This window comes from Crocodylus porosus, unplaced genomic scaffold (genome assembly GCF_001723895.1).
Source record: "Crocodylus porosus isolate Cpor-Errol unplaced genomic scaffold, CroPor_comp1, whole genome shotgun sequence".
NCBI lineage: Eukaryota > Metazoa > Chordata > Crocodylia > Crocodylidae > Crocodylus > Crocodylus porosus.
Genome location: NW_017728947.1, coordinates 68,192,333 through 68,218,345, shown reverse-complemented (window position 1 = coordinate 68,218,345; position 26,013 = coordinate 68,192,333). Strand labels below are relative to the sequence as shown.

Sequence of the window (26,013 nt, the reverse complement as noted above, 5' to 3'; positions counted from 1 at the left end):
CGCTGCCCGCGCTCCTCGCCCTCCCTGGGGCCTATGCCGCGCTGCCCGCGCTCCTCGCCCGCACTCGGGGCTTCCCGTGGTTGGGGCTCAGGCGGCCTTAGCCTTACCTGGCCCCCAGACCCGCCTTCTCGGGCCTAACTCGCGTGCTTCCCGCGCTTGGGGCTCAGGTGGCCCGTAGCCGTGCCTGGCCCCTGACCCTTCTCCTGGGTTGTACGCCCTACTGGGCAAAATACCGCCCTCACAGGCTGGGGTCTCAACACCCCACACACCGTGCCTCCCCAGCGCTCACCCGCTGTGCCAGCTATGGTGCCAATCGCTGTGCCGCCCTGGCACCGCTTGCTGTGCCCTTACTGGGCACCAGGAACTCCCGGATTATTGGGGAGCTCCCGTGAGGCCTCCTCACACCCCTACAGCCTCACCCAGTCCTCCGGTTTTTGCACAAACAGCCCTACCGCAAAGCAAACTACTAGCCAACCAGCTCTAACTCAAAATAGGCCTACTGGCTATAACATAAGGGTCCAGGCCCAAACCGGCCCTCTTGCAAAGGCATCTCCGCCAGGATTTTCTCTGCCCTCACCATGCTGCGGCCCCTTAGGTGCTCAGGCTGCACCGCTCATCTCTGCTCTGCTGGGCTCTTCTGCAGAGCTCCTGCTCCTGCAGCTGCCAGAAAGGAACTGGCTCTGGCTTCAGCCTGGTTGCTTATAAAGGCCAGGCCCTGCCCCCTTCTAGCCAGCTAACTGACATTAGTTGCCCCGGCCACCCTCACCTGTGCTGCCCTGTTGATTGGCAGCCATCCCTATTACTATTATTGGTAGCGAGCACCCTAGTGCTCTGCTACACACCTTCCCCCTTAAGTTCTTAACCTTCATCAGGAGTGCCCTGCGACATGGATATTTTGTTGAGGTTAGATCTGAACGACTTTAGAAGATTCTTCAGGTAGTTGTGGCAGAATGGGAATAATTTAAGATCTCAACATCCAGCTAACGTAGGTCGTCCCTGCACATCCCAAGTTTGGTGCGAGAGGGTCGTGTCTTTGTTTTGTGCACCAATGCTGTTGCTAAGAATTAAAGCAGCGCCCTAACCTTAAGCAGCCCTTCCTTTGAGTGAATCCCCACTGGTGGTAAATGGTCTTCTGATTCAGAGAAAAACTTCTGAGATGAATGAGCCTCAGAGCAACTCTACAAATTGACCGGCCTATCAACTTTTCACAGATTTAAACACTACTATTTTTCACCTTTTTCTATCTATATCAGTTATTTATATAGTTTTTTTGCCATATTTAATCAGAGCACAGTTTATATTTAAAGGCTTGTTTAAGTGTCTATTCCTGCAATGAAGCCATAATGCAGAGTCAGATACTATGATCCGGTAAACATAGGACTGGGATTTCACTGCAAGATCAAGCATAAGAGGAGGCTGGCTTGCCTGGTAGCTCTGAAAAAGCTTGTCTGAAATAGTGACTCTGAAATAATGTCTGAAATAATAATAAGCGTGAAAAAAAAAAAAAGACTGACCAAGGAAAAATCTGTTTTGTATGTTTTTCTTTCAAGTCTATCCCTATACTGTGCTCCCCTTTTAAGATTTTACAGTTCACAGCTGCCTGGAAAACAAAGCAACAAAGAATGTTTGAACTATTTCTTCTGTTGTTTTGTAATACAACCCAGGGGAACTATAAAACACAACTGTCTGTGTAAGTAGGAGGCTTTAATCACAGAATCGTAAGACCCATTAGATCACCGGGTCAAATACCTTACCTAGGCAGAATTTTTCCTTAGCTGATTTGCATGTTTTGCCCATGTTACTTCTAAATGTTCAAAGGCATGGAGCTTTCACTTCCTATGGCAGACCATAGATTCACAGATGTTAGGGTCGGAAGGGACCTGAACAGATCATCGAGTCCGACTCCCTGCATAGGCAGGAAAGAGTGCTGGGTTCAAATGACCCCAGCCAGATGCCTATCTAACCCCCTTCTTGAAGACCCCCAGGGTAGGGGAGAGCACTGCCTCCCTTGAGAGCCCATTCCAGATTTTGGCCACTCTAACTGTGAAGAAGTTCCTCCTAATATCCAATCTAAATCTGCTCTCTTCTAGCTTGTGGCCATTATTTCTTGTAACCCCCAGGGGCGCCTTGGTGAGAAGAGCCTCACTTATTCCCTTCTGCGCCCCCCCTGATGAACTTATAGGCAGCCACCAGGTCGCCTCTCAACCTTCTCTTGCGGAGGCTGAAAAGGTCCAGTTTCTCTAATCTCTCCTCATAGGGCTTGGCCTGCAAGCCCTTAACCATACAAGTGGCCCTTCTCTGGACCCTCTCCAAGTTATCCACATCCCGCTTAAAGTGTGGCGCCCAAAACTGTACACAGTATTCCAACCAGGGATCTGACCAGTGCCCAATAGAGGGGAAGTATTAACTCCTTTGTTCTGTTTGTCATGCATCTGCTGACGCATGATAAAGTGCAGTTAGCTTTTCTGATAATTTCATTACACTGACGAGTCACGTTCATCTTGGAGTCCACTAATATATATATATTGTGCCTTAGGTCATATGTGGTTCATGGGGCTCCTTGGACTGGATACAGCCTAGGGCATGTGGCAGCAGCAACTGCAACAGCCCTAGCTCTGGCACGGGGCTCCAGCTCCATGCCCCATACCAGAGACAGGGCTACTGCCACTGCCGCCACATGCCCTGTACCTAGCATTACTGTATTTCCAGTTCCAAAAAAGAGGACACCTGTTGCATGGGGGGGGAGACTGGGAGGGGAGTAATATGGTTGTGGGGGGCAGTGATATGCTGGTGCCCTGCCCCTGCCCATTCTGGTACCCCTCATCCCCAAGCCACAGCCTCCCCCACCAGCCCTGCCAATGCCCCAAACTCCCAACCTGTAGGCGCTGCCCTCCCCACCCGCAGCCCTCCAGACTCTCTCTGCTGCCAGCCAAGCCATGCAGTTCCTGCTGCCCCCAAAGGGCCTCCCTGCTCCCTTCCCCCACTGGAGGGGCAGGCACCTTGGTCCTGGCCCTCCAAACCCCTCCCCCCCTCCCAAGTTACTTGCTTGCAGCTGCGGGGCTGCTTCCATCCCCCTGCCAGGTACATGCCGGCCCCATGTGTGTGCACCCTGCCTCCAGTCACTCACTCCCCCCAGCCCCAGGCAGCTCCTTGCTAAGGCAGGCTGGGAAGTGCCAGGAAAAACTTTGGAGCTGAGCTAACCAAAATCCCAGATGTTTGATCATATTTTTTTAAAACTGCTCCGACAGAAATGGGAGGATCCAAAAGAGAACATGTCTGGGGAAAACCTGGATGTATGGTAACCCCCCATACCACAGCAACAATGTTTGCTCCTGCACAGGGCATATGACAGCAGCTCTAGCTCAAGTAGGAGGTATGCAGTGATAGTTTCAGTATGGGGTGGCAAATGGGCTGATGGTCAAGAAAGTAGTGCTGCAGAAGTGGCAATGGGCAAAGCAAATCAGGGCTGTATCAGCTGTCACTTGTCCTCCAGCTGCTGATGGCTGTGTCCACTGAGGCCCAGGGGTCCCAGATCCTGTGATAGGCCACTATTCCTTCAAACCAAACCCCTCAAATTCTGATTGCCTGCTGGTTGTTTAGCAGGCTAGATAGAGCAGGTCTGCAGGCCAGGTCTGGCCCTAGGGCTATATGCTTGATACCTTTGTCCTAAATAATTCTTCTTCCTTGGTGTTGAGTTTTATTTGTAAGATTTTGAAAGATGTGTGCTTTTTCTCTCCTACTTTTGTTACTTATTTATTACTAACACCTCCTAGTCATCCATCTGTTTGGAAAAGAGATCATATTCAGTAGAGTAGGCAGAACAGTCATTTTAAAAAACATGTTTTTAAACATGATCTGTTTGCAGTACCTAGACATTGTCTTGTGAGCATAATAAACAACATTAATCATACCCCTCAAATATCTGCAGATACTTTGTGCAACTTGTGAGAAAATGTTAATTTAATTCCTTAAACATCCTCCTTGTTTTGTTTTAATTTTCCCCTTGAATTCTTTCAGTTGGTCAAATTATTACTACTAAAAAGGCTTCCAGTACAGAGCATGCAATTCTGAGTGTGGTCACTCCAAATCTGTATAAACAGAAGACTAGTACTAATCTCTTGGTTTAGCAATGCACTGCTCCTGACTATGCAGCCTAAGATTACAATGCCCCTTTTTTTTTTGCAACCATATTGCATTGTGAGCTCTTGTCTAACTTGCTATATTATCACCTCTTCACTGTCTTTTTCCATGTTACTACTTTTTTATTTCTTTTCTGTTTTTCCTTCCCCTTGAACATTTTGGAGTCTTTATGCTTCATTTACACCTGAGAAACATTATGCCAATATTTTTCCAAGCTATGTGCCATTCAGTTTTTCTGGCAGTATTCTTCAGCTCTCTTTTGATAGCCCCCCCCCCCGTGGTAACCACAATGACTACCTGTTTAACATTTCTTAGAATTTTTTATCAGACTGCCACTCTCTGTTTCCAATCAATGAAAGTGTTAAGTGAGGCTGGACTTTCCAACTTCCCCTTGGCACCGTATTTCAAATTTATATATTGTTGTTCCACATTCTCTTAGGTTTAACCTGTTTTCAGGATGAAAGCGTTTGTCTCCAGGTCAGTTTGAGTTAAATTTGAGAATGGGATTTCATGATGCAGGATCAAATAATTTATATCTAAAATACTGTATTGGCTCATTCACTAATCTTGTATTTCAAGTAATGTCATTGTTTGGTAAGTTCTAACATTAAAAAGACTTTATTTTTTATAAACCTCACTGAGTTCTGTTTTGAACTTACATAATGTATTTTTTTCAAGTTTTTAATATTAAATTTGCCATTCATCAGTGCAACTTTAACAAAATTAGTACTGGTTTTTAAGATCCTCTGAAAGCAATTGAAACACTAAATATAACAGGAAAATATTTCCTTACTATAAATTTAATACACTTGTAACATTATCTAATTGCATTCAAACACATTATGGAACAACCATATCAAAATATGTTTATGGATACCAAGTGATTACTATTACTTTTAGATCATTTCATACCATTTGAGTGTTTCAGTGTTACTTGCAGTAGAATGAGAATTTAACTGTTTTTTCATCTGTAGTAGATGGAGTTCTCCAAGAATTTGATGAAGTTGGCCTGCTTACTGCCATTACAGTATTTATTTTGTCTACAAGTCCAGAAGTTACTGCCATAGAGTGCCTTCAAAAGCGTTGTATTGAGAAGTTTAAATTAGCACTTGATTCAAAAGATCCTGTAGTAAGTACTACTCTGGAAAGAAAAATATTCCAAGTAGACTAATGTCCTTTTACCACATTTTCTTTTAGCTTCTGTCACTGATCCTAAGCATTTATTCCAAAGAATTTGTTTCAGTTCTGCTCTTTTTTTGAAAAAACATTTGAAGCTTGTTAGCAAGAGCTAATGGTTTCACCCTGTATATTATTTTTAAGTTGCTATTAATTAAAATATTATTTTAACAAATTATATTTTTCTGTATTAATATTATTACACCTGAGAAATGAGACTTAGACCAGGGCTGTCCAACTTTGAAGTGGCTGGGGGCCATATGCCCCGTGGGTCAAACCAGCAGGAGTTGCACACTGGGGGGGACAGCACTAGCGGGGACTAGGAGCCTCCCAGGCTGCATGCCCCATGCATGTACACAGGTGGTTGTTCCTCGCTTCTCCCTCCCTCTCCTTCTGCTGCACTGGGCAAACAATGCCTAAGCCCCATGCAGAGTATGTGCAGACCCTCCTGCATTTTGCTGCACTGGTGTAGCATGGGTGGGCACTCCCTCATGTGGCACTCCACCACCTCACCTTCAACTCCTTGGCTTCCCTGTAGCACCTCACTGCATGGGTGCTCTGGGTCCCTGGCTCCCCTGGAACTGCAGACATGGTTGTACCTTGCCATCCCGCCCCCAAGGCATGCAGCAGAAGCTAAGGGAGGGACAGGGAGTCTCAAGCTGGTGCTTTAGCTGAAGCAATAGGAACTGCAGCAGTCAGGTGGAGATGTTAACACCTCGTGGGCTGCCAGTTGGCCAGCCCTGACTTAGACTTTGGCCAAGTCTACAATATAAAATGTCTAATGCTCTATTGGCAAACTATATGAAATTATGACATAGGTATGCTGGCAGATCTCTAATTTTCTAGGTTGGGTAATCAAAAAAAAAAAAAAATGGCTTTTGTCAAGTTTATGTTTAGGTATATAGTGGAGAAGAAAAATCCCTTGTTATCATCAGAAACTGTGTCTTGACTAGAGGGCTTTGCCAGCTTAACTATAGTTTTTGAGGCTTTATGCTGTAGACTTGGATAAGTGGAGAAGATAATGGTCTTGTTTTGCAGACACTTCTGTACTTTTATGTATGCAGTTACTTGAGATGTTATGACAATATACCACCCAGATCAGCTGCTTTTATTCTTCATGACCTGACAGGCATAGAAAGTCTGATTGATTGATTTTTTATTTATTTTACACTGTGGAAGCACACCACTGTCAAAGCAGTTAGGACTTTATTATCACACTTCATGTACATGTCTAAAAATGTTTAAAAAGCAGTATTACTCCGGCTGGGATTGTGTATGCACTGTAGGCCCCTCTACACATGCAGGTTAAAGTGCAATGGGATCTTATGCATGATCCATACAATTGCACTTCCTACCACACCACACATGCCAGGCAACCCCTGCACTGGCAAGAAGCAACCTCTCATGGCTGGGAACCCATCTCAGCTGCAATTTCCCAACATCAGGTTTCACGTACGACGCACTGGGAGATCACGGCAGCTGCGTCTCCCAGCCCAGGGGTTCCACACAACCCCAAGACTGCGAGATCACAGCCATGCCCAGCTTCCAGGACCCAGCTGGGTCCCAGCATCAAGAGGCACACTGCAGGGACCCAGCATCTGCAACTATGGGACTCTGGGTCCCAGCAGCTGCAATGTGCTGCCGGGACTGAAAGGGGGCATGGTGCACCCTTGCAGCTGGGAGCCTCAGGGCAGACTCTTCTACAGCCATCTTTAAAGTTAGTACACATTTTTGAGGTCTACCTTTATAGCTAGTTGGAGCTTTTTATGGCATGAGAGGTATTTTGTGCATGTAACTGGTTTCAAGGTAATTACACAATTAACCTGTAATTTTTTAGAATTACCTAATTAATTAATAAGCCTGATTTTTTCTTCAGAAATGTACACTTTAAACAGCAGTTAGGCATAGTCTCTCCCCAAAAGTGTCATTCTTCATTATGCTTCCTAAAACAATATGCAGACATTTTTATTTGCAAGTTAAAAGAAGAAAGTAGTGTGGTCTTGGGTTTGTTACTAGCAAAGTATTTTTGAAAGGTTTTTCTGTCATAATTGAACTTATCAAGTACATTTTTCAGTTAACTATATGAGTCTTTTGCCATGTTCATTTCCAAGCTGTTAGGTGTACTTCTTCAAATTTGTGTCTTCAAAATTGTGTTGAGTTCTAAAGTGTTTACGTGTGGAGTTTTATGCATAACTTTGTCTCATGTTAATGTAGACATTTTCCTCCTCCTCAGGTACAGCTTAAGTGCTACCAGCTGCTGCATTCCATCTTTCAGCATTCAAGCAGAGCTATTTCACATCCTTACATTCATTCTTTGGCATCATCCATTGTGAGGAAATTGCAGGAAACAGAGAAAACAAAACCAGAGAATTCTGCTGAACTTCAAGTAGTCCAAGAAGGAATAAAGGTCGTAACAGCTCTAACAGCTGTGGCAGATGAAGAGCATCGTAAGTCCTTCCATTCAAATGCATCTGAAGGCATGGTGATGCTAAACAATTGCTTTGGATAATTGAGCAAAACAAGATTGATAAAAACAATAGAAATGATCAAATTAACAAATTAATTATTTATCAAATTAATTATCATTAATTACTCTGAAAGCAAGAGTTCTTGTGGGTGATATCTTTTATTGGACCAACTGTATGGTTGGTACGTGTGGTATAATACCTGTCCTCAGGCCTCTTAGGCAGCAGGCAGAGCTGAACTAAATAGCAGATGAAACAAATGTAGGATCCTTATTACCTGTGAAGTGTGGGGGTTAGAGAGTATCAGGAAGATTAAAATGGATCTTGAAGTCACTGTCTACATTGCGGCCCTGGTGCTTAATGTCCAATTGGCTAATGAATTTCTGTACCCACTTTCCCTTGCAAAGGTGTTGGGGAGAGTTCCTTTGAGCACTAGAACTTTAAGGTTAGACGGAGTGATTTTTTTTTTCTGTGAAAAATATTTTTGTAACTGTCATTTTATTACTGTATCATTTACTGTTCATCTTAAATAACAAAAGTTTTTTCTTAAGGTCAGTAATACTAATTAGTAATTGGAAACTTGGTTAAAAGATTGCTTAAGTGTTGTTTTCAATCTTTGTAGGTGCTCATTTGGTGGCCTGCATCCTGCCCATTCTTATTTCCTTTCTTTTGGCTGAGAATGAACTGGTATTGGCCACGAACTCAGCAAGAAATCTACATGAGTTTGCATTGCAAAATTTGATGCAGATTGGTCCACAATATTCATCAGTTTTTAAAAAACTAATGGCTTCTTCTCCCACTATGAAAGCCAGGCTTGAATCAGCTGTAAAAGGCAATCAGGAAAGCATCAAAGTCAAGACAACGTCTAAACATGTGAAGAATCCTGGGAAAAGTTCAAGCATTCAGCTAAAGACAAATTTTCTTTAAAGTCACTTATTTAAATCTTATGCACTTTGGTGCTGCAAAAAAAATCCTTTTTCATTTCTAGTAGGGAAGGACTGCTTTCAATTTTAGCTCAGTTCAAATTTAAAAGCCAGCTGATTTTTTTTAATTAAATTCTTTACAGATTGCTTTTAATTTAATATAATAGACTTTTGAAACTCATCTGACCACTGTGTAAACCTTATCAAGGGTTACATAATTTGTATCTTTGCATTAGTAAAATACCAGGAATGCACCTCACTTGCAGATTTGGGTTAACATAGAAAAAAATAAAGACCTTTAACAGCTATATTTAGGAAAAATAAAAGATTTTTTTTGTTTTAAACAAGTATGATCAATAACAAGTTAATATGACTGTTGATTTTTTTAAATTTAACTGGGTACATAATTTACCTGCAGTTCATAATCTATTCTAATTACTGTTTTAACATACTGCATCATTAACCAAATATATTAAATATCCTTACAATCCTTAAATAAAATTATTGAGCTCTAAAACCCAGCTCCATTTAAGGTAATAGTCATAGCTTTAATTACATTCTAATGGACCCTTGTGCTGGCCAAGGTTTAACAAATGCTGTCATACTGCAGCTTCACAATATTCTACAGCTGAGGTCCCAATCTGCAGTGGTTTACACAGTGAGACTTTGCACAGTACTTTAGTATGCACACATGTAAGTGTTGGCTGGCTCAGTGCCTTGCTGCTTTATTAGTCTCACTTTTCAGGATATATCTTTGTTTTAGTTTGATATTGTGCTAGGCAGACAATTAATGCTTACATAGCTTGTCCTGAATAGGACAACAGTTTTGATGCACTGTGCCTCAGATTCAGACGTCTTATTTATCTGGATACATTAGTTTCGTGATCTTTAAATGATCAGTTATATATAACTGACTCACCTTAATGTGCATATGTCTTCAAGGAGGGGTGGAAAGGTTTGAAGTCAACATATCTTGTGTCAAATAAAAAAATACAAAAAACTCATAATAAAGTAAAGAGTACAATATTGCAATTTTTATCAAGGAACATATTTTAATATAAAAAAGTCTGTTGAAATTGCAATGGCTACCAAGTATTTTCTACATGCATTGCCTTCTTCCTTTTTGCCAGTATTACTATAAACCAAATGCTATCAACGTGAGATAGTATTTCCTTGTTAAAAATTACACAAAATAAATAAAAACATTGGGAGGTCTGAGAAATGCACTGTGACTCAGGTAGTGTGTAATGTACTGTATTTTATTATAAGTTTTGTATATAAATACAATTGTAAATTGTACAGAATTAACCATTTGACCAAAATTCTAACCATGCATTTTTCTAATTTACATAAATAAAGCTAATTTTCTTCACTTAATGTTGTTTTTAGTCATTCTGCCTAGGAAAAGAACCAGCTGTTGTGTAGATTTTTAAAAAAAACTGAGACTGCATTATCCCTGGGGGCCCTATTAGTGTCCTTCTAGGCACATTTACGATAACAATGGAAAATGTAGTCAGTAAGATATTAAACCTCCCTGTAAGTGGGTATACCAGCTTTGCATGCCCCTTCAGGGGAAACCTTTTAGATGTATATGGAATGGCATGATATAGTTATTAGTTGGTCTTGAAGTTAAAGGTTGAAGAAAATAATTATTAATTTGGTTTGTAATTAGCTTAATCAAGGACTTGGTCTGTAGTGTTAAACAAGATAGGGTCCTCAAAGATCTCAAAATTGCAGCAATGGAATCTGTCTTTTTCAGGACAGTGGATGTGTCTACACATGATGCTACATCACTGTAGCAATATACTATGATGACATAATGTCCGTGGGTAAAACCATGATGCTGCAGCTACATTGCTGTAATGACATGCTCCCTCAGTATGGCGCGTTGCTTTGGTGACATAGCAGCTAAAAATAACTTTGTGCCATGCAAACAACACAGTACCTTTTGGAAGTACTAAATGACAGCGCAGTAACACCAGCACCATAGGGGTATGTGTAGACGTGCCCATAGTAATTGAATGTAGTTCAATTACATTTAACAGGTTTTCTGCCAAACAAATTGGATGGAATCAAAAAAGGAACTCGATGTTCATCCTTCTCTTGCTTCACCCAATTTCATAATTGAGAAGCACTACTCTTCCTCCCCCCCATGCATCCTCTCCACACACTAACCTAGAAGTAAAAGAAAAGACTTAAGAAATGGTACTAACTTCTAATATTTACGTTAAAAATATTGATTTATTTCATTCTAACAATTTTTTTTATCCATTTGGACTTTAGAAAAGCCTGTGTCCTAGGCGTGCATGTGCATATTACACTTAAAAAAAATCCTACTTTAAATTGAAGCAAATGAGATTACAAAAGATAGCTGATTATAGCTTTGCATTAATTCCTCTGTTTCCTACTTCTTTCTTCTTGCTTGACCTGAAAAAGTTGAACTTGTTTGAAAATATGTTTCAGTGCTCAGTTCTTGGGCACACTCATGAATCTGTTTTCAACACTTGTGTCTAAGTGAGAACATTCCCAAGCAGGCAGCCGTGCTCCCTTGTTCAGTCTCTTTATTTGGGGATATACTCCTTGTAAGCACTTCACCTTGATGTCAGTCTTTGGCTTTGGTTTTGGCTTTGGTTGTTTGTTTTCTTGGGTGGTTTCCAGTAGGGGAATAAAAACATACTCATCTAATAAAATGGCACCTTTGCAGTATTTAAAGCCATTATTCCTTTTTTTCACCTGAGCAGTGAACCAGTATTTGGGGTCCTGCAGAAGATTTCAATTGCCAAGACAGTTAGGCGATTGAACCAGGAATCCTTTGATGCCGTTCTGTTTAGTCACAAAATCCTGTTTCCAAGAATACAGCAGAGATCAAATAAAGAGGAGTCAGGTTTTTTGGGGGGGAGGGGGGTTTGCTTATAGCTACAGGCCTTTTTCTAGCCATTACTTGGTCAAATTTTTCTTTCATACTGTTTTTTTATCCAGGTCACACTAAAAGCACTGTTTTGCCTGTTCCTGGTGCCTCCCTGATCTTTCTGTCCCTTTTACAGGCACAGAGAACTGTGATAAAATAATACACTGTAAAACTTGCAAATAATTTGCCAAGATATCGACAGATGGCAATTATACTTGCTTGAAGTCCCACATGCTGAAATCATTCATTGTGCAATTTTGTCAATGAAGTTGCCATTAAGCGTATGCAAAGCTTACAGGGCTCTGCACTTATGCAAATATTGTTCATAATTTGTTGATGAGCTATTTTGTATGTGATCTAGTACTGGTTCATTCTGTTTAAAAGTGTGCCAGGTGACTACAAATTGAAAAGACAATATAAGCTACAATAGTCAGTAATACTTATAGATATTTAGAGCGTGGGACAGTATCTACCACTACTTAAGATTATTTGATGTACAAGAAGTACAGTAGTCTTGTAGGTAAGAATGTACTAATTGGAAATTTGTAGGGATCTCCTCGCCAACAATGCCACAAGAAAGCTGATGTGAGTTGCTGGGCACGGGAAGAACTGAATGAGTGCAGCGGGCACTTGGGTAACTATTTTTTGGTATCAGTAGTGGTAACCCAGTTGGCAGTAGTCAAAAGTAAACAGGCAGATAATTCAGTAAAATATGATTCAATGGAATTCAACCCAGTGTCAAGTTCTGCAAAGTTTGGGCATGTATGATAATAATCCCTTTCAGATGTATGTGAACAACTGGCTTAAGCTGGCTGAAGTCGTATCTGAAACTTGATTCCTAATTTAGAATCTTGAATAAAAACTTGTTTGGCAAGGATACTTCCCACATCCTGAACTGAGCTTTATATTAGTAATAAATCAAGTTATGGGCTTTCTAATAAAAGGCTTTTAGCCGATATGTGGTGTGCCCTGCTGTCTGTAAAACAGTCAGTATACTTTAAGCAAGTATAAATTACTAGCAAGCTACCTAAAGTTTTTCTCTGCTGGTTGGAACATGGCACCTGAAAGAAAATAAGAAAATTAAAGAAAAAATTATGCAAATAGTATGTACTGGTCAATCAGCTTACTGAGGTATTTGATGTAATCTTGGTGTATATTGTCACCTACTACTGTACAGTGTCATAAACCACTGGTAGACTGATGATGATGTAACTTTTAGTGCTAGTTCGCCTTCTGTCTGCCCTGCATACTCTCGATTTGCTCCCACAAGTTCAGGGGAGGAAGGGAGAGTCTAACACTTGGCCAATAGATGCAAAGAAGGGGGAGCAGTGGGATGCCCAAACTACCATGTTCAGTTTCCCTGAATGAACGTGGTTGAGGCTGAGGAGTTGGTGGCTACTTTTAAGCTATCTGTCTCATTTTTCTTTCTTTGGAGCTGCTATCTTTCCAGGCTGCTTCTTCCTTAGTCCCACTGGAGCAAACTAGAATGGTAGCCCAGAACCATTCTGGGGATGTCTACACTGCTAAGTATCCACAGCCCAAAGGCAGGTAGCCAGTCTCCCTTATCTGTATTATTTCATCTAACATGCATCAAGACTTGGGTGGGTTAACTGTTCAGGTGTTATGCAAGGATTTGTGGGACGTATCCTACATTCCTTAGTGCAATATAGAACGGAGCCTTTCTAGGAACTGACTGGTGGTAGGTTGTAGAACACCTTGTCTCATCTTAAAGGACAGAATTTATTTGAGCCTACTGTTGCAGGTTGGTTGTCTCAGTACACTGCTTGGTTTGGGGTATTTTGTAGTGATGATCTGAACAGCAGACCACTATCTACAGTAGACAACAGGGGTCCGCTTATTTATGATAGAGTAGTTAAAAAAGATCCTGGAAGGCCTGTCAAGCATTACAGAAATGTTCAGGGGTGTAAAAGAAGCGCACGGGACAACCTGATACAGGATACAACTGCTGACTTGTTCCCAGCCACCCACCAAGATTTCTAAAGAAGGAAAACCATGTAGCATAGTAAGATCAGAAGGTTTCCAGGCAGGACATCTTATCAGTATCTCTAGAACATCTATCTCCATGAGGAAACAGACCTTTGTGGACTGGCATAAGGAGGCTTGCTCCACCCCTCCAGTGCTACGGTTCATGACACAGGGAGCCCGTATTGCTATGGATGCAGGTTGCTATTCCTGGCTACCTCAAATTGTTTCAGGTCCTTAGCTAACCTGTTTGGTGTTGGGAAGTCAACTGTTGGGCAACAGGTGACTGTGCTGTTTGGGAATTGCTTATCCCAAGGCAGCTGTCAGCAGAAGTGCCCAAAATAACAGTTGGCTTTCCAAATTCCACAATGGTGCACACATGCCCTAGTTTGCCCTCTTGAAGGAGCCAGCAAAAATGTAAATAGCAAATACGTAAATATACTAATCCCCAGGTTTTGCTGGGAACATATGGCTGGGTCGATCAACGTGGGAAGTACTGACAGGACACACAACACTCAGAGAGGGATCATTTGCTTGCTTGGACAAGCTGAGACTTTCCTCCCTCTATGTGACTTTGCTGTCAACAGAAAACAGGTGCCTGCTGTTATTTTAGAGGAGTGCTGCCTATCCATGCCTGTCATGAAGTTTGTACCCAGATGGCATGGTACTATACAGAAAGAAAGGGATCTTATTCTCTTTCCCATCTGACTAGATACTCCTGGCGATGAAGTAGAGGGATGAAGTTAAGCAGCAGCTTTGAAAATCCAGGCCAGAAAACTGCTGTCATAGCTAATAACCCAAGACTTTGTGGTGCAAGCTGTTCCCTACTGGCTGCTTTTCTAATCTGCAGACAATAAAGTCCCAACTTTGCCCCTTTGCATCTGACATGTATTCAGCATACCTGAGAGTGGATAGTGTGCTGTGCGGGCAAAAAGAGGCTGGCTCCTGGGCAGACCGTGCAAACCATGGTGAGAAAAACGTTATGTGGGTGCAGCAGCTAACATTACAGTGCTAGTAGTGGTATTTCGGAGGGAGCATTTTGTCAAATCAAGCAGGGCTTTGAGGCCATGAGAGAGAGAGAGAGAGAGAGAAAGAAAAGTGATCTTAAAGAGATGAGAAGAAAAAGTGGGGAACTGACAAACAGACAGTAATAGCTGATCCTCCAGGCACGGAAAGAAAGATGGCAGGGAAGAGAAAATAACAGTTGAATCAGTGGGGCTTTATCTTATCCATGCATGATATAGTTACAGCCGCCCAAGTTACTGCTTTAGAAGAAAATCTGTCTACTTCAAATTAATTCTCCCAAGAAATAGGCAAACTTATTTCATATCCCACTAGAGGAATGTTCTGAAGTTGTTTGTTATTGCTCAGTGTAGTTACTAAGCTTCACCACTTTATAATGCATGCTACATTAATATATTAAAGTTTTGCTTTGGAGAATGCCATTAATTAATATTAATTAAATTATTATATATTGTTATTATATTAGATACATTATAGTATATTAAAATTATAATTATAATATAATATAAATGTAATAATATAATTATAAAATTGTATTATAATATTATATATAATATTATTGTATATTTTTATATAACTATTATATTATCATATATTAATATATTAAAGTTTTGCTTTGGAGAATCCTAGATTTGGATTTTAGTAATCCCCTTACATTTTCAGCTAGAATATGAGAGTTCTGTGGCACTGCTGGTTGGAATTTTTTAGCAAATATTCACCCAAAAAGTAGTTTCAGTTGACCTGAGCCTATTAGTGAATTTAGATTAACCTTGATAGTTCCAGCCAAAAATAAAGTACAAACTAGAGTCAAATTATCTCCTTTTTGCCTAACAGTATATTGCTTACACCACCCAGCCAGGGTATGGGAAGGATGAGGATTCCTCCTTTACCTGGTCAGAGCATGAACACACATTTCCTCCCTTTCAAGTGTGTGTCCTAACTTATCATGGGATGCAACAGTGCTGCCCAACTTCAGAGTGATGGAGGGCTGTGGCTGCACATCACAAGGTGCACCTGAGCGGGACACAGACTACTGGGGTGTGCATCATGTGGATCTGCCACTGTGCTGCATTGCCCCCTCCCCCCTGCCTGCTTTGCAGGGAACCCAGGTCCCCAAATCCTGAGCTTCTTGGGACCCATAGCCCACACCACCTCCCAGGGTGGGAGCAGGAAGCTGAAGTTAGAGGAGGGAGAAGGAGCCTGGAGACCGCTGCAGAAGCAGTTTCTGTGGTGGTGGGAAAATGGGGCCCAGGAGGGATTCAGGGAGCCATAAATTAATTCCTTGGGGATGCATGCAGTCCATGGGCCACCAGTTGGACAGCACTGGTATACAGTATGTTTGTCGGGCCAACTCATGTATGTAGAAAGAAAGACCTGAGAATCAGTGATACAAGGATAAACATCTAGGAAAGTATGTGGGATAGGTAAAAAGACCTAGAGGACCAAGGAAACCTGAAGTATTCCAGCATGGATGTGTGTCTTTGGGTGAGAAGAAAGTGTTCCCAGAACATTATTTTGGAATATGTTTATTATATTCCAGTTAATGAAGCAGTACTAGTAGGTACCTGCTCCAGTCTCTGACATCTTTACAACAAAGTGAAGCATTCATACACAGAAAGCCATGTTCAAATAAATGGAAACAGACTGCTCAAATTGACCCAGTTTGCTTGTGGTGGTGGCTATATTACAATAATCGAGGTTATGCCTAGCTCTTACAAAGGCAGTATTATCCCCATTTTGCAGATGGGGAAATAGGCAGGGATAGGTGAGATGATTTGTCCAAGGTCTGCTAGAGCACTGTAGACCAACCTTTTTGGCACATATGTTACAAATTAGCCCCATGCTCTCTCCAAGTGCCACTCTGATCCCTTTCTTCTACCCTATCTGCGGCTCTGCTTTCTGCTTCCTGCCCTGTGCTCCCCGCTTGATCTCTTGCTCTGCATGCTGCTCCCTGCCCTATCTGCAGTTGTGCTCCCTGTCCCCTCACTGATCTGTGCCACTTGTGGCATGCAAGTCGTGCATTGACCACCCCTGGGTTAGCGGACTAGAACTAAGAACAGAGACCAAATTTCAGTTCTGTTGACTGAACTATGCTGCCTCATACAGGTTGGTAGCTGACTGGAAAGCTATGAAGTATTTGATAAATTATTTAAAATATGCTAATTTGTCCAAATTTCCCTAATTTCTTTATACAATTAGCTGTGTTTGTTTTGTTTAGTGTTGTTGATTACTCACTGATTTGGAGGTAAACAATAAGTCTTTCAGCAACTAGCATAAATTAAGGGAGATTTTACTTAGCTTCGTACTTCATACCCTGTTCATCACATCACGTAATATAGTGAGGAAATAAGCTGATGTGTTTGTTACACAGAGAAAATGCAATAGCATTAATATTCTGTAACATGCATCTGTACCTGTTGGTGGAAGTGGTTAAGCCTCAAGTTGGTCCCATTCTATGTGGTCTTTAAGGACGCCATCAGAACTGTCGCTGCAGCTGTGGAAATTTAAGAGGAATGTGGCATCTGTCTCTGCTCATCAGAAAAATAACATACTGCAAGCACTATCAACAGAAAGGGCAAACCACTTTAAAATATCTTCTCATTTCAGTGTCATGCAAGCTGATTTCTTTTTCAGTAGATTTTGTGTATTCTGATTACCAATTATTTGGCACAAAAATTATATTTTAATGACAATACCCTATTTACTCACATAACACATGCATCTTTTCCCCAAAGATTAGTCTGCCAAAAATGGGATGTGTATCTTAAGCAGAGTAGCTGATTTTCTACACTGAATAGTAGCATGGAAATCCTTATAATGGATGCTGCTTCTTTTCCTTCTCTTCTCTCTAGCACCTGCATGAAGAGAGGAAAGAGTCTAGCAAAGGCAGATCCAACGTCGGGGTGCAATGGTGCAGTTGCATCCTATTTTGATTCCTGCTCTACCCAAAGTTTAACACCAACTGCCCAGTAGAAGCAGTGGCATTTCTACCTAGGCAGAGCTGAGGGAGTCAACTGACTCTCTGTTTTAATAGTCTTGATGGTCCACTAATCAAGCTATCATTTTTTCAGCTATGTTGCTGTCCATTAGCTATTTCTGTTTTCTCTTCTCCTGTTTCACAACCCTGCATGTCTTTAGCTTTTTTCAAAAACCTGGATGTGCCCATACAGTCCAGTCTTCAGCAGAGCTACAGTTGACTGAGCAGCCAAGGGCTGTTAACATTTCAGCTGTGAAAGGGTTATAGCAGTAGCTTTTGACTAAGCAGGTAAGGGAAGTGAGCTGAAGATGAGGCTTCGTGTCCCTGTCCTACGTAGCCAAAATTTTTTTTCCTTCATTCTGCCTTTCCAAAAAGAGGTTGTATTTTTGGGGGGGGCCACGTGCTATGCAAGACAATATGGTAAAAAGAGTTGCATAATTAAAGAGACCATGTTACGCAGACTGAGGTGCACAAGATTTTTCTTTTCTTGTTCATTGACTTGGAATTTCAGTATGAAATAACTGCTGCAAGAATATGTCCAAGTAGACGGAGGTCTTTCTCTCCATATCTTTAATACATTGGTATCAATTTATAAAATGCATCCATCAGTCATCCCTGGAGTAATATTTCTCTTTCTTACCTTACATAATATATAAATATTTTCTCTGTGGTGAAGGTTTACAAGTTTTCTGGCTTTGGGCAATACTTCATTCTCACTAAGTTCAGTGTGAGTAAAGGCATTCAGCATCTCACAAGAAGAGATCCATTATACAAGTAAGGTCATTGTGACAGGAAAGATCGTTTGAGATGCCCACAGGCTGAAATCCAAAGTCACTTCCTTTTCCTGAGGGACTTCCTGAATTTGAACCACACAAAGTGCTCAGCCTAGGACACCCCCAGGATACCATCGATGTTGAGTGATACCTGAGTTTCATTACAATCACTCTCTTTTGACTTCTCTCTTACCCTTTAAGACTCCTTAATTCTTTTCTTCCCATCCAAGATTTGCATGCAGGTTGTCCCTTAAAATTATTCACAATTAAAGCTAAGGTTTCAATATCCAAATACAATGCATCTGCTAACAAAATTTTGGTAATCATTAAGTTAGGGAAATTGTAATATAAAAGTCAGGATAGCTAGCAACATTATTACAAAGATGACAAATGTTAAGGTTTTCATCTAAGGCATAAAGAGTAAATCTAGGGGGGGGGTTTTAAATAAAGCCAAGTACAATAGGATATCATGCAACAAAAGGAAGTGGATTCAAGGTTGCGGTTATTACATTTTAATGACCATGTTCTGTTCTGTTAACGTAAGTTGTAGATAAGGCCTTGCCCCTAAATAAATGGAGCAGTTTACACTACTGTAACTGAGAAAAGATTTGGCCTTCAGCTATTAATTAATGCCACTACTGGCTTAATTTATCCAGATTTCTCATCTTAAAGATATTTACTACTTTCTTAACTATCCAAAAGAGTAAATAGATGATGTCAGTGGAAATACACACCTGTATAAAGTTTAAACAGCAGTGTCAAAGTCTAAAGGAGCACAGTCTATATTGCTTTATGCAGTTAGCTGTGAGAGAGAAATGAAATTAAGGATTTGGTAACAGCTGTAAACTATCCATGTGGATTAGGAAAAAAATGGTACAGTATTTTTTCTGTTGGGGATTATAACAAGATGGCAGGTTCTAAGACCTTAAATAGGAAGGGAAGGCTCCTCTGCTTACCCCACCATCTAGTGGGAGCTAGAACATGACATAAAGGTGCTAAACAGATGCAGATGACTCATTATAGCCCTTGAGTTGCAAGCACTTATCTTTGCTACCATGAAAAGACTCAGTGTCTGGGACCAAGGCAAACAGTAATCTCAGGTGTGTTTACAGGATTAGGGCATATGTCACATGCAATTTAACTCCACTACCTGCAAGTGAAGTATGTATGTGTATAGTTAGGAAGGACGCAGATAAACTTTTGGGTACTAATGCAGCTTTCCTCAGGTCTCTGAAGGGGGAAAAAAAAAAGGAAATGGAGCAGATAAATTGCAGATAGAAGAAAGACTTGCAGAACTCCATACATAAATAAAAATAGGATATAAGAGAGATTATCAGGTAGCTAATAGGCAAGAGAAATGAAGTAAAAGAATAACCTGATAAGTGGAAGAGCAAGACTTTTCAAGAGGGGAAGGAAAGTTTGTAAGTTTTAAACATGGTTGTTCCTTAACTGGCAAACAAAGTTTAATTTGAGGGACAAGGTTAAGAATTGCCTGCATATCTGAAGCATTGACAATACAAACTACAATGTGCAGGTGTCTCTTCTTCTGGAACAGAAAAAAAGGCAAACAAAGAAGGCATTTGGAAAATGTGTAGAAGAGCAGTTTAAGTGGTGATCAAGCACTGCCTTCCTTCTTTTTCAGGATTTTTCAGATTTCTTGTTTGCAAAACAAGCAACTATGGCTTTCTGAGCAATGTGGCAGGGCTCCAGCAAGATGGACTGCCATTTTTCAGGAGAGATTTCCTCTATACTTTGCAAGAAGACATTTGTCCTTCAGGAAAATGCTGGTTTCATAGAAGGGTTGTAAGAGACCTGAGCAGATCATCAAGTCCAACCCCCTGCCACAGAAAAGAATGTTGAGGTCAAATGACCCCGGCTAGGTGGCTGGCTAGCCTCCTCTTAAAGACCCCCAGGGTAGGAGCGAGGACCACTTCCCTTGGAAGATGGTTCCAGATCCTAGCCACCCTGGCAGTGAAGTAGTGCCTCCTGATGTCTAGCCTGAATCTACTCTCCATCAATTTATGGCCGTTATTTCTTGTTACTCCCAGTAGTGCTCGGGGGAACAGGGACTTTCCCATTGCCTTCTGGTCTCCCTTGGCCAGTTTATAGACAGCCACCAGATCCCCTCTCAGCCTCCTCTTGTGGAGGCTGAACAGGTTCGGATCCTGTAGCCTCTCCTCGTAGGGCCTGTCCTGTTGTCCCCAATCATGCAAGTGGCCCACCTCTGGACCCTCTCCATGTTGTCCACATCCTTCCTGAAGTGCAGCTCCCAGAACTGGATGCCAGCTGTGGCCTGACCAGTGCCGCATAGAGGGGGAGTATCACCTCCTTGGACCTGTTTGTGATGCATCTGTGGATGCATGACAAGATCTGGTTAGCCTTTCTGACTGCATCCCCACATTGGTGGCCCATGTTCATCTTTGAGTCAATAATGACTCCAAGATCCTTTTCCGTCTCCGTGCTGGCAAGAGGGGAGTTCCCCCACCTGTAGGTATGCTGCTGGTTCTTCCTCCCTAGGTGCAGCACCTTGCACTTGTCAATGTAGAAACCCATCCATTCTTATCTGCCCACCTCTGTAACCTGTCCAGATCTGATTCCAGCTAGTCCCTCCCCTCTAGCATGCCTACCTCCCCCCACATCTTAGTGTCATCAGCAAACTTGAACAGGGTGCTTTCTACCCCCTCATCCAAGTCACTGATGAAGATGTTGAACAGTGCAGGCCCGAGGACTGAGTCCCAGGGGACCCCACTGCTCACATCCCTCCAGGTCGAATAAGACCCGTCCACCACCACTCTCTGGGTATGGCCCTCCAGCCAATTGGTGACTCATCTGACTGTGTAGGGATCGACACCACAGTTGCCTAATTTTTTAATGAGAATGGTATGAGAGACAGTGTTGAGTGCTTTTCTAAAGTCCAGAAAGACTATGTCCACCATGACGCCTGCATCCAAGGTTTTAGTGACTTGATCATAGAAGGCCACCAGGTTGGTCTGACAGGACCGGCCTCTGATGAACCCATGTTGATTGCCCCTAAGCATACACTCCCCTGCTAGTCCCTCGCAGATGTGCTCCTGGATAATTTTCTCAAAGAGCTTCCCCAGAACCAAGGTAAGACTAACAAGTCTATAGTTTCCTGGGTCTTCCCTCCTCCCTTTTTTGAAAATGGAAACCACATTGGCCCTCTTCCAGTCCTCTGGCACCTCACCAGAGAACCATGAGTGCTCGTAAAGCTGTGCCAGGGGACTCACAATGACCTCTGCTAATTCTCTCAGCATTCTGGGGTAGAGACTGTCAGGACCTGAGATCAGGGTGTTGGGGGCAGGCCTGGTCATCTGGTTATGAATATGGATATCCATAGCAAGCAGCTATGATAATAAAGTGCTCTCTAAAAGCCAAAGTATCTCAATTTATTTTAAAATATGTGAGGTCCAGTACTTCAGACTCTAGAATGTTTTCCCAAGTCAGTTCCATGTTGCATCCAATATTAGGTAAAGTCACCTTTGTTAATCATTATGTAAAAAATACTGTATTTACTCAAATCCAAGATGAGGGTTTCTCCCCAACCTAATGTAGGGGGAAAGCCTCCTCTTAGATTCAAATACCAACCCAAGGCAGGCAACAGCTCAGCTGAACTACTGCCTGCCCCAGGTTGGGGTGGCTCATGCCAGGAAAGGGGACTTGCAGTGGGAGGAGTGCAGTAGAGACCACATGGTAGTGGGGGACACACAGAGGAGACTGCACAGCATGCCTGCCCTGCCCCCATCACCTACTTTCAGATCTGGCTTCAAACTCCCTAGCCCTGACTGGGGCAGGTCCAGAGCTGCCACCATTTCTTCAGCCTGGCTGGGCTGGTCCAGGGCTGAGGCAAGACCACCGCTGCTGCCTGACCCAGAGCCAGAACCACCTAGAAGGTAAGCTGCAAAGGGATCAGGGCTGGGGGGCAGGTAGCAGAAGAAAAGTGGGTTGGGGGCAGACACGCACAGTGAGGCAAGGGGCAGGGAGCAGGTGGCAGTGGGGCAGGGGCAAGTAGGAAGGCAGGCATAGAGGGACAAGGGGTAGGAGGGCCAGGGGCAGGCATTAGGGGCACCAGTGGAAGAAGGGATAGGCAGAAGAGTAGGTGCAGGTATGGTAGGGGGCAAGAGGCGGAAAGCTGGCCCCTCACCCCTGCTACTGCTTTCCTTGTGGTGGGGTGGGGACAAATTTTACATGATATACATAAAAAATATAACCAATTTATCATTTTCCATGTATAGAATCTCATTACTGGGAGTTTATCTTAAATTCAGAGTTGTCTTGAATTTGGGTAAATAGGATAATATTTAAATACCAAATAATCTGAAAAATTACACTGAAGGATGATTGTGATTGAATGCTGTTGGTAGCCAGTCCAGGATCACTTGAAATTCTCAGTTTTTGTCATGTACAAGTCCAAAAGGATTCCATCCATTAGAAACTGAAATAGGCTCATCCAACTTACTATCAGTTTCTTCTCTTGTAGAAGGAGTACGGTAACTTTGTCAAACAATCACTCTGTAAGTTAAAATGCATGAATGATTGGTGCCTCCTGAGACTGCAGGGGCACCATTTGTAGGCAGCAGTGGGGACCTCCCACAGATGGTGTTGGCAGTGGAGGGGGGTGGCGAGTGATGAGTGAGGACCACCCACAGACACCGGCGGCCACGTTTACAGCAAGGGGGGGTGGGGAGATGGTGAGCAGTGACTGCCTGCAGAAGCTGGTGGTGGCTTCGGAGGTGGCCAGTTTCAGGGGGGGCACATACCCCCTGTGTTCCCCCATGAATCGCCTAAGTTAGAATGCAATAGAGCAGTTTTATTATAACAAATCATCAAGCAATTCAAAACAGTTTTAAGTAGGATTTTGTATTACATTACTGTACTTTTTAAATGAGACAATGAAAGAGGGAAAGTAAGAAAAAAAAATGGGACAGCTGCAAGAAATATTCTAAAATTAAAACGCCAAATATAAGTACTTTGTACCATGACAGTGAAGAAATGTACATGCTGAAACTGAAGGGGAAAGAGGCAGATCTTGGACTTGTCCAACAGACACAGTCAGATATTTCTGTAACACCAAGTAGGTTTTGTCCTTTCTAAGTAATGTCACAACTGGATGTACTACCGCCAGTAATTCACTGAGTGATAGCAGCTGTGGGTAGAGGGGAGGAGGTACTGGATAAGGAAACTTGAGTGAAGACACATGAGATGGAGTTGTTATACTTCTGAAACATTTGTATGATGATTTAATGGAAATTACTAAGGGCATGTAAAGTGGGTATAAGCTAGCTAGCTTGTTACTTTTTTCCAATTTTGATATGGTAACTGTTGGTCTACAAAACATAATACAAAACTCATGTCCTGGAGAATGTAGAATAAGATGCACAGAATACTGGATGCATAGGAAAAAAAGCAGAGAGGGGTAACTTAAGTTTTCTATTGTGTTGTTGTTGGTTTTGTTCATGTATTTGCCATATGTGTTCAGTATTCTATTGTTTGCTTGCAGGTAATTTTGTACAGCTGTTTTAAGTGTTGAAAAAAGGGAAAAATCTGTTTCTTTTCTTAGAATCTTCATTCTGGGATCCTCCAGGTCAGACAGTCCTCCAAGGGGAGGGAAAGAGGGTCGTGGAGGCAGACCACATCTTAGCTCTGAGTCTGGATTGTCTCAAGGGAGGACTCTCCAGGATGATGTCTTTCAAAGCTGGAAAATACCAACTACAACAAATTTGAAAGCTGTATTCAAAACAAATCATTTGCAGGTGAACCCCGATATGAAATATAGGCATTTCCTAAAGGAACACCCTCATCCCTTCTAAATGACTTTACTGGCAAGCAAAAGTATGAAAAAGCCTTGGATTAAATGCAATCTTCTGTACAGAATGCTTTGTGACTTGTTTTTTAATCTGTGCTAAATGCACCTTCATTCCCTCAAAGGCTCTGTTTATGTCTAACGTAACATCTTCAGGATTCTTGGATTCCTTCAGTAGAGCAACAGTACCACTTCCTATCACAGGAGATAGATTATGGTGACCTAAGTGATGGAGGTCTGGTTAGTTCAGAGACTGAAAAGGATGCATTCAAAACATGTCAGGCTCTAAAATCTCTGGGACAAGGAAGCAGCAAATAGGCAAAAATGCTTTCAATAAAATGTGGAGACTAAATCCTGGCTCAAGCTCTACATATTGTTTATACCAGTCATTCTCAAACTATGCAGTGGGCCTCCGTGAGGAGGCACAGCATCATGTCAAGGGATGCACAAGCTCTGAGTCTCTGTTTTTTGAGGAGAGGTTGGATGAGTTGAAAAACAAATTATACATTTTAAATTTATTACATTTTAAAACAACTAAAAATAAAGCAAAAAGCTTGTGTTTAATGTTCTAATGTTGCTTGGCAACTGTGACATGTCAGATGTATGTTGCATCATTTTTTATAAGCGAACTTGCAAAACTCAGCAGTGTGCTTAGTGAGAAACAGCGTAAATAAGAAATGGATTGTTTTGCGACAAAGGGAGAAAAGCATACAACCCAAGCTGAAGCCCAGCAGCAGAGGTTCCAGCAAAACACAAAGGTTGAAAAGATGACAATGTTTATTTAAAGCTTGGTTTTTACATGCAGCGGGTCCCGCGATGCACTGAGGCCTCAACATGTTGTATGTGCTGACATGGGTAGTTACCAGCTTCCCCACTTGACATGGGTAGTTGGAAGAAAAAGGAATGAATGCTAACTCAGGAAACTCAGATCCCACCGATAATCAAAAGTCTGCAGCTGACATTTGTGAAAATTTGGGCTGCAATTCCTAGTTGCTTGACAGGTTGATAAAGCTTTCCTCTTCTTTTGAGGACAGAATATCCATGGGGATCAGCTTAAAGGTGAATGGGGTCCTGATCCACTGATTACTTTTGTTTTTTCCATTTCACAAAACTGTTCCTGCAGACCCCCTAAGTGCTGAACAATTATATCCTGGATGTTGTCAACTGACAGATCACTGCACTGTTGCATAACATCCTCCATTGTTGAAACAGGTCCCCGCTGCACACTTGAAGACCACAGTGTGGTCCAATCAATAGCAATGAACACATTTGCATCTCGTCCTTGAACACATTCGGAGACTGTCAGCCAGATATAACAACAAAGATACCCAATGAGTGTCACTGAAATACTGTAAAAGTGGGGAGTTACTACCAGCAAGAAAAATACAGACTTCATTGCATGGTTCACATGGTGTTGTCAGTACCTTGCTCCTGGACAGCCATTGGATTTCTGTGTGTAGCAACAACTGTGTGAAGTTTGCCCCCATCTCTGCATAAAATGCCAAAGGCTGAAACGGAGCTCAAACTGGCCACACAAATTAAGGACAATAAAAAGTCCTTCTTCAGATGTGTAGAAAGTCAGGAAAAAAACAAGGGTAACATTGGACCCTCACCCCTGAGCCTGCGCTTTTCCAGGCTAAAGAGCCCCATGGCTCTCAGCCTGTCATCGTAAGGTTTGTTTCATGACCTCTGATCATGTGCATGGCTCTTCTCTGGACTCTCTCAAGCTTCTCCACATCCTTTTTGAATTGTGAAGCCCAAAACTGGATGCAGTACTCCAGCTGCGGCCTCACCAAGGCCGCGTACAAGGGGAGAATGACGTCC

The 26,013-nt window shown here is 42.2% G+C and overlaps 1 protein-coding gene across 2 annotated transcripts in view; it reads left to right on the top strand.

Annotated features, from left to right (window-relative positions):
* HEATR5A (HEAT repeat containing 5A) overlaps positions 1-8,986 on the top strand; it is a 125,350-nt gene extending 116,364 nt beyond the window's left edge. For both annotated transcript variants that reach the window (XM_019551573.1, XM_019551575.1), the window contains 3 exons: positions 5,115-5,269; positions 7,550-7,763; positions 8,404-8,986. In XM_019551573.1, the coding sequence (XP_019407118.1) occupies positions 5,115-5,269; positions 7,550-7,763; positions 8,404-8,708 (674 nt within the window). In that variant the 3' untranslated portion in view covers positions 8,709-8,986. The remainder of the gene's footprint in view (positions 1-5,114; positions 5,270-7,549; positions 7,764-8,403) is intronic.
* The last annotated feature ends 17,027 nt before the right edge of the window (positions 8,987-26,013 follow it).